The sequence below is a fragment of the Fragaria vesca genome, linkage group LG1, assembly GCF_000184155.1.
Source record: "Fragaria vesca subsp. vesca linkage group LG1, FraVesHawaii_1.0, whole genome shotgun sequence".
NCBI classification, from domain to species: Eukaryota; Viridiplantae; Streptophyta; class Magnoliopsida; order Rosales; family Rosaceae; genus Fragaria; species Fragaria vesca.
The window spans coordinates 19,224,431-19,233,250 of record NC_020491.1 but is presented as its reverse complement, the minus strand read 5'-3'; the positions used below and the strand labels follow the sequence as shown (position 1 = coordinate 19,233,250).

Sequence of the window (8,820 nt, the reverse complement as noted above, 5' to 3'; positions counted from 1 at the left end):
AATAATTGCATACAAACATAAACATATCTATTGCACTCACAAGCACACAAATATATGCAAATATAGGGAAACAATATATCAATGAATAGAACTTAATGTGTACCTGATGAAACTGATCAAGCCATCTCAAAATACCAATCTTCTGCACGTCTCTTTTGTTAGCTATCTTTCTATGGGGCAAGAACTGAATAGCTGATCTCAAAGAGAGTACAGGGACCTAGTATTTATAGTGAAAACATCCTAATACAAAGCCCTCCCATAAAAGGTCTTTATATCTCAGTAATGGCTGCAATCAGTTATATCTGTTTCAGTTATCTTCTTTAGAACTTCCCACTACTATATTCACATAATGAATACATTTAACATGGAATACGAATTGCCTAATATCTCTAATTACTTACTCTGTTGTAACATTAGTTGTTGTACTAAATATAAACTTGTAACTGTTCAAATTCAACTTACAATATGTTCTTGAAATTAAAATCAGTCCAAAACCGCATAAGCAGAAGAAAGTTCATCAGGTTCTTCATTTGTCAGGTCAGCAATCATCCTTATGTTACTTTACATTCAATCAGTTGTTAGTTAGGAGCATCCATCATAAAATAGTTAACTCATAAACCACTGAAAGAAAAAGGTAGCTGGGAAAATAATTTCAAGAAATTCATGGTCTGACTAAGAAAATACAAGCAACCGGAAATTAATAAATAAATAGAAGGATCACAGAGACATCTCCAATGAGGATTACCCTAAAGCAATGTAGCCCAAAAACTCAGCTAACTGAGACTCCTTGCAACACATGCCTCTTAGATAAATGAAATCCGTGTGCTTCTTCTTCAATCAAATTGCCACAACTCTTTAGGTTTTCAGCTCCAACGAAATTCTTCAAGGATTTCAAGCTTCCAGTATAAGTTAAAATTCTGGTCCGTTCCCCACTACCACATGTTACGATATTCATGGAATAACATCTTAGATCCAAAAAGAAGGTGGGGATTTTGGCAAAATTTTTGAAATATATGCCATGCTCCCATTGGCCACAAGTAACATCTACCAACCATCCAAACTCCTTAACCAATTCAAAATTGTTGATGTCTATGCCGTACTGTTTTGCCCACTGATGATCTTGCAACACCCATATATCAATCTTTGTAATGGTACCTTGTGATAAAGAAGTATCCACCATGGCCAGAGACCCTCTAAAAGTAAGCAAATGCAAATGCCAGAAGATGTACCTATCATCATCGGAGCTTTGTAAGATGGGGTGGGGAGTCCAATAAAACTGTTCTTTCTCAAAGTCGAAAGAAAGTATATGACAGGTTCCTTGACGTCCCCTGAAATCACCATAAACCAACCAATGCATGTCCCCATTTACACATGCACTATTTGCGGAATACATATTAACACCACCGGACAATGAACAAGGAGGAGGGGCAATGTGTCGCCAGGAGCTTGTGCCCAATACAAGAACCTGGGCTGCCAGGAACCTAGCATTAATCATGGCGACAGTAAGAATCTTCAGGGTGTTAGTAGCATGATCAAATCCCATCCCGTACCAGTCGTTGAATATTTGGGACTTGGCATCTTTGGAAATATCATTCCTAGGGAGCGTTAGAACTTGTCCCATAGGAGGATTGATTAGAAAACAAACTCCGGGATCATATTTACTTCGGAAGCAAAACAGGTTGCGGAAAACAAAATCAATGGTGTAAGTCGGATACTCACGGCGGTGTGGCGTGGTAGAGACTTTAAAAGCGTATTTGCCTCTAGTTGTCATGGCGGCGGCGCCATCATATTTGACTGGTTGCAAGGATGCTACGACTGCACTGGTCTCAGAAGAATAGGGTTCCGCAAAAGACATGAGATTGATGCCGTCGGCGGCGGCGGCCATGTGGAGTTTAGCAAACGAGTAGTCATCAACAGTGTTTAACAAGTCCTTGGCGACGCATCGGATGCAACAGATTGATTCAGATGGCAATCTTAAAAGGATGTTCACCAGGATATGCGACGGCAGCTCCATCAACCTGTTCACCCTCCTCCTCCTTCTCATCTTCATCTATAATTTTCTCTTTTCCTTCTTCCTCTAATAACAAGCTGGCCCTTTTGTATTCGCTGCTTTCAATTGTTAAATCCGCTTTCTCTGTTTCAAATCATCACGGGAAGTATTCATCCAACGGCTCAAATAGCATAGGGGAAATTTTGGTTTTTAACGTTAAGACAAAAAGAAAAAATTCTTGTTGATTGGGTATTTGGGTTGGAGTAATTTCGTATCTCTATCTTGATTCTTGAAGAGGTGTAGATTTTAACCTTATTCTCTAATTTCTTTTCTTCTTTAGCAAAGGGCCAAAGGCTGTGTCATTATTCTACTCTTCTTCTTCGATTGATTGGGTTTGAGCTTGTAGCTTTAAACCCCTTCTCGGGTACTCGAAACATGAATTAGTTTCCGATGATGAGGAGAAAGATTAGCATTACTAATTTGATTAGGAAAATGAATTACTTTCCAATGAGGAGTAGGAATGTCTCTCTTTCTATCCTATAAATACTGCATGCCTTCCCAACTCCCATGCATCAATTCTTGTATCTTACCTTACAACTAGCTTCCCATATATATTTCCCTTCTTTCTTTCTCCTCCTTTTATATATACCAAACAACGTACCTTTACGTGCAAAGTTGCAGTCTTGCAACTCGATCACCTATTTGATATTTCCACTTACCGGTTTTACCCTCAGACCATTCTTATTAATTGACATCTTCAATTCGCAAACACAACAGCTGACGTTCTCCTTTAGAGCGTTACAATAATATACAGAACCGATCCATATGGGTGGGAAATCCTCAAAAAACCGATCGAGACAGTCTTCTTTTGCGTCTAGATCATCATACTCTTCGAATCATCAGAATCATGAACAGGCGCCATATGCACCTCATCCAACTCGAAAGAAGAATTTGGAAAGAAAGTATTCCAAGATTGATGACAATTACAACAGCCTGTAACAGGTAACAAATGCATTAGCGCGTGCTGGTCTAGAGTCGTCAAATCTTATTCTTGGTATTGATTTCACCAAGAGCAATGAGTGGACAGGTGCTATGTCATTTCACAGCAAAAGCTTGCATCAGATTGGAGAAGAGCTAAATCCGTATGAACAAGCAATAGCCATTATCGGGAAAACATTATCTTCTTTTGATGAGGATAACACAATCCCTTGCTATGGATTTGGAGATTCATCAACCCATGACCAACAAGTTTTCAGCTTCTATCAAGATCGACACACTTACTGCAGCGGATTTGAACAAGTTTTAAGACGATATAGAGAATTAGTCCCTCAGCAACGACTCGCAGGCCCGACATCATTTGCCCCTGTAATTGAAATGGCCATGACTATAGTCGAGCAAAGTGGTGGTCAGTATCATGTCTTAGTGATAATAGCTGATGGGCAGGTGACTAGAAGTGTCGAGACTGGTCGTGGCCAGTTAAACCCACAGGAACAAAGAACTGTCGATGCCATTGTCAAAGCAAGTATCCATTGTCGATTATTGTAGTTGGAGTTGGAGATGGACCATGGGACATGATGAAAGAATTTAATGACAACATTCCTGCACGAGCCTTTGATAACTTTCAGTTTGTGAATTTTACAAACATTATGTCAAAGAACACAGCAGACAGCTCAAGAAAAGAAGCAGAATTTGCACTTGCAGCGCTTATGGAAATACCCTCTCAGTATAAAGCGACGCTAGAGCTTGGTATATTGGGTGCTACAAGAGGGAGTAATGCTGTAGTAGATAGAATGATCCCGCTTCCCCCTCCGGCCTTCTTCTAGTCTGCGTCCAAGTGCACCATTAATCAGAGCGCCTTCTGCAGCAGCTTCTGCTTCCTCTGATCATCATGACAATCATGTCTGTCCCATTTGCCTGACCAATCCAAATAACATGGCATTTGGTTGTGGACATCAGACATGCCGCGACTGTAGACAAGATCTTCAATTATTCCCCATTTGCAGAAGCACCGTCAAAACCAGGATAAAGCTCTATTAAGTATTAGTTCGCATTTTGCCCGTAGTTTTTTTTTTTTTTTTTTGATCTCTGCTTGTTCAACATAACCCAATTTCTTGATTCTGTACTTCTTACACGTTTTCTTAAATAATACATCAATTATTTGTGCATTTCTATTTAGGGAAAAACGGAGTCATGCTCTGGCCAAGTATAAGAAAGAACCCCCTCAACTGAAACTATAATATGATCGACATGCATATATCTTCCCTCCTAGCTAGCTGCTTTCTTTCTTTCTCGATCGATCACCTCCTTATTCGTAATCAACAAAATGCATCATGCATTTGATTTCTGTAGATCGAGCTTTATATTATATATGAAATATAAAAACAAACTTGCAGCCTGATATACGCCAGTAAAATGAAGACTAGAGCAGTATAATATTCATGTATAAAATCAAAATTCACTTACGTACGTACATAACAGACGATTCTACTAGCTAGATAGAAGTCTACATATGGTTATTAGAGCATCACTAACAGTTTTCCCAAAATTTCTCTAAAATAAGGAAGCAAAAGCTAAAATCTCCAAAAAATTTACGCTCCAACTCCAACAGCTTCTCCATTTTGGAGATTTCGGCATTTATTACAACAATAAAAAATGCTACATGATTATTAATAATAACAACAACAAAAAATCATATATTTCATTGTAACATAAATTACCCAATAAAATATTCTAGATTTTTGTTCTTATTATTGGAGCACGTGAATAATTAATATTTGGGGAAGGAAGGTTTTGCTACAAATTTGAGGAATGAGTGCTTCTCTTTCTTCTCCATCTCTATTTTGGGGAATGAGATGAGGAAGCTGTTGGATCACAAAACAACCCAATATTCCCCAAAATTCATAACACCAAGAAATGGGGAAGCTGTTCGAGATGCTCTTAGTAATTACCAAACAAATTCAGAACATTATCTGGAGCTTATCTCATGTTGGCGACTTGGAGTGTCCACCTCAGAGGAGCTAATATTGCCTATTCCTTTATTTATTTATTTAAAAAATTAAAAATCCTTCCATCTTTTGGAAACATCAAGACTGGCATGTCATTTGATGTTTGAAAACTAAAATAGTGTCAATAATAAGAAAGATATCAAATCAACAACTAAACATCATACTGCTAATTAAACATCTTATTGATAATATGTGAAAACATCAAAAGAGCAGTACATATCCATTGACATATATAGCATGACTGATTTTGATATAAATTTCTTCATGGGAATAGATCGGAGTACCTAGGAGCAATTAGCACTTGGGGTCTTTTGGATTAATGCAGCAGTCATCGCAACTCTTTCGATCTGAAAAACATAGGTCGGTTTTCGAGCAACAGTAGTATAATACTCCATCATCAGGTGACTTTCGAAGGAAGCAATCAAGATATATTTTGCTGCCACCAACAATTGCATCATTTGCCACATTGTCGAGTTTAGGGCCATCACCAGTTTCACTGCCTGATCATTTAGAGATCAAAGAAAAACGAATTAAGAAAAGTACTGAAATTGCATAACAATTCTAAGCATCACAGTTTAGTTTGAGTCACGAAGTCTTAATTCCTACGAACTCCGACCGAACGACTAGAGAGAGATATTTAGTCATGATCGAAAGGCAGATATAAGAAAGAGATTCTTCGTCTAAAAATAAATATGAAATGAGTACGTTGATACTCGAGAAATCGTTAAATTAAAAAAAGGCACAAGAAATACTCACATTCAGTTACAGTAAAGATGATCATGAAGACCACGCAAGAAAGCACACGTGAGATTTTGATGGAGGCTCGTTCATTGCAAGCATGTCTTCTCTTTGTTTTTCTCTGGATCACACTTTCGTTTTCTTTGGTGTAATAATATATGGTTTATGTGATTGGAAAATGATCGACATGCATTATCTGATAGCCATGGTAACTAAGAAGAGAACTAAGCTAGGGTTTTACAGAAACAAAGAAAAAGAGAGAGTGTTTCAGAGAGAAGATCAGAACCAAATCTTTCATTAGTGAAAAATGAAAAGCTTGCTTACAAAGAAAAGAGAGAGATCAGTTTATATACAATGTGTGGCTCTAACAGCTTAACAGAAATTACAGCTGTGTTCCATTACAAGAGTAACACGTGTCATTAAGCTTCTAGAAACTAATATAGAGTAAACAACTCTTCTATCATTATCAACTTTTTATATCGATTCTTAAAGGTACATTAAGGGAAATAAGAATAAATATGGAAAATTAATAAACACATAACATATAGCGAAGATATTATTTTCTCGAGAAATGACAACTTTCATATTGATGTTTAAAACTTTGATACAAAGTATCTTAATTAATTAGTCTTAATTACTTTAATTATCTTTGAACCTAAAAGGAATTGAATATTACTTATTATTAAGGTTATTAATACGCTTAATCTAATTGATTCAATTCCATATTAATGCAACAAATGAATTAAGTCAACATGCATATGTTGAAAACAAATTATGTTATGTAATTAGGTTTATGTACTTAGGCCCGTTTGGTACAGCTTCGTCAAACAAACAATTAAATAACTGAATCAAAACCCCCTTGATAAATCTGTTCATAATCTTGTAATATCCCCCAGTAATCTGTCCATACATTATTGTGGTTATTAGTTTTATAATTTAGTATAGCCATTCATGTGGCCCAAATTAAGGCTTAATTAACCTTGAATCAAGGTCAGATTGATTCACTTCGTTGTTGCCCTTTATTCTAGCTTCTGGGTGGGTCGTCTGTTGAATTAAAAATGTTATAATCTGTCTTGGAAGGTGAATGTACTTTTTAGTTGTTAAAGATCTATTTGCAGCTAAGTGTTTAGTAGTCATAACGAGTAATTCTTATTGTCGGCCCTATGGGCGTTTTATTCTCTGTGTTAATTGCTGCTATGAATCTTATTGTCTTCTTGATTCGCAAAAAAGTATAGCCATTCATGAACATTGTAATATCCTTTTGAGATCAAGGAGAATCGTTTACTGATATATATCATCAAAGGGATTTTGACTCAATTAATGGTGGTTCTGACTTGATTTCTCAATTAGGTGAGATATTGAAGAGAGGATCTCGTTAACACATTTCAGCATTTATCTTTTTGTTTATCGATCGATGGTGATGACTCCAATTTATTATACAATATCAGCAAGAAATGCATGCCTTACTTGTGTTTAGAAACTTGATGCATGGATGCCTTATATATATATAGAAGAACTGGCCGGTACAACCATACAGTACTTGTGCATGTTGGTAGAATATCAATTTGTTTATGATATGATATTCTTATGACGAAATGTGCATTTTTTTTATTTGTTTCATATACAATAATACAAATGAGTTTCATTTGGTCATATATATGCAGTTGCAACTGTTCCAAATCTTGTACTGGGCGAGTTATATCAAGGGATTCAAGGCCTTACGTATTTTACAGTTTTTCACATTTATGGCTGTAGTTTCCGTTAGTCCCAGATGGGATTGAAAGCACTGATCAATCCTAGTCATTGTGCGAGAATCAATTCAATATATATATATATATATATATAATGAAATTTACAGCAATATACAGAGAAATAGATAAAAGGATTGAAAACAGATTCGTATCATAATCTTGGATTACAGTAAGATATCAATCCCAATATATAAACAAAATTTAGAAAAACAAACTTGTGAGAGAAGCTTGCAAAAGCAATGTCCTAAGACATAATTTTGTCCCCACACATGTGCAGTGCTTGATTGAATATAGATGTCTGCCCTGTATGATACAACTCTCAATCCAAGGCCTTTGCACAGTTACCTTGAATCCTAGCGAACTTCATTTGTGTTTCTCTCAAGTATTTTAATTAATTGTAAAGATGTCAGAAAGAATCATTGTTTTTCTTGTGGTTTCCAAATGAATTCGACGCCCTCTTTTATAGATTTCAGATAAGAAGATATGTCTGTTCACAAATTAAATTAGAGTTGAACGGTTGTAATGTATTATTAGTAAAACAGTTAAGAGTTTTTATTTCTTTTATCTGAAAACTTTTAATTGAGTCCAAATACAAGAAGGAGACTTGTCTCCAACGTAGTATTCTATCCTAACAAGTTCTAACGGTTTGGGTTTGTAAATTAGAAGAAAACTTATATATAGTACCAATATTGTACGTTATTATGGTACGCGGTCCAATTGTCCAAATATCCAGTGGATTAATGATCGAATGAATGACGGAGACACTCATTTTTATTAGATTTTCAGTGGAATTACCGACTACTAAAGTTATTACACATAAATCGTACAACACCAGCTTCTCGATCAAGTCCTGCTCGAGGTAGCTAGGCAGGCACGGACTTGATGCGAGTCTGACCAGTCGGTTGACTCAGTGCCCGGAGTTCAAAAGGCCCATTAAAAGAAAATTACATCTCTTTTTATGATATAAAAAATAGCTAAATAATGCATAGGAAAAGTACAGTTACTGTTCCTCATCGAAAGGAAAGAATAACTACTGTCAGAGCTCCATTTTCTTACAGCAATTAAAGAATTAAAGAGGTACTGAATGGCCCAAATTGGTTTAATTATATATATATATAGGGCCCTTCCAATGAGGGATCCCTATTTTATGCCATTTATAGGGATAGGGCATTACATCAACTTCTCGATTATAATTTTACATCTCCACCGTTCATATCTTAGGTCTATATGAGTAGATCATCTTTACAAAATTTCATATGATTTGGTGATCGTTAAGGCTTTCAAAAGTTCAATTTAGTTTTAATGACTTTCAATGGTTTTAGTTTGACATAAGCTG

General features: G+C 36.1%; 1 protein-coding gene, 1 non-coding gene and 1 pseudogene across 2 annotated transcripts; 1 reads left to right on the top strand and 2 right to left on the bottom strand.

Annotated features, from left to right (window-relative positions):
* Positions 1–769: 769 nt before the first annotated feature.
* Positions 770–2,050, bottom strand: LOC101300401 (F-box/kelch-repeat protein At3g06240-like). Its single transcript, XM_004289452.1, has one exon. It carries the CDS (start codon positions 2,048–2,050, stop codon positions 770–772), a length of 1,281 nt encoding a protein of 426 aa, XP_004289500.1.
* A 765-nt stretch (positions 2,051–2,815) lies between these two features.
* LOC101300107 lies at positions 2,816–4,027 on the top strand (annotated as a pseudogene).
* Positions 4,028–5,135: 1,108 nt separating this feature from the next.
* Positions 5,136–6,020, bottom strand: LOC101313644. The gene is made up of 2 exons (XR_183778.1): positions 5,752–6,020; positions 5,136–5,495 (listed from the first exon to the last, which is right to left on the bottom strand). It is a non-coding gene; the product is annotated as an uncharacterized LOC101313644 (transcript).
* Between the last annotated feature and the right edge of the window lie 2,800 nt (positions 6,021–8,820).

Coding starts and splice junctions, on each gene's coding strand:
- LOC101300401 (XM_004289452.1), bottom strand. CDS start 2,050: ATGAAGATGAGAAGGAGGAGGAGGGTGAACAGGTTGATGGAGCTGCCG.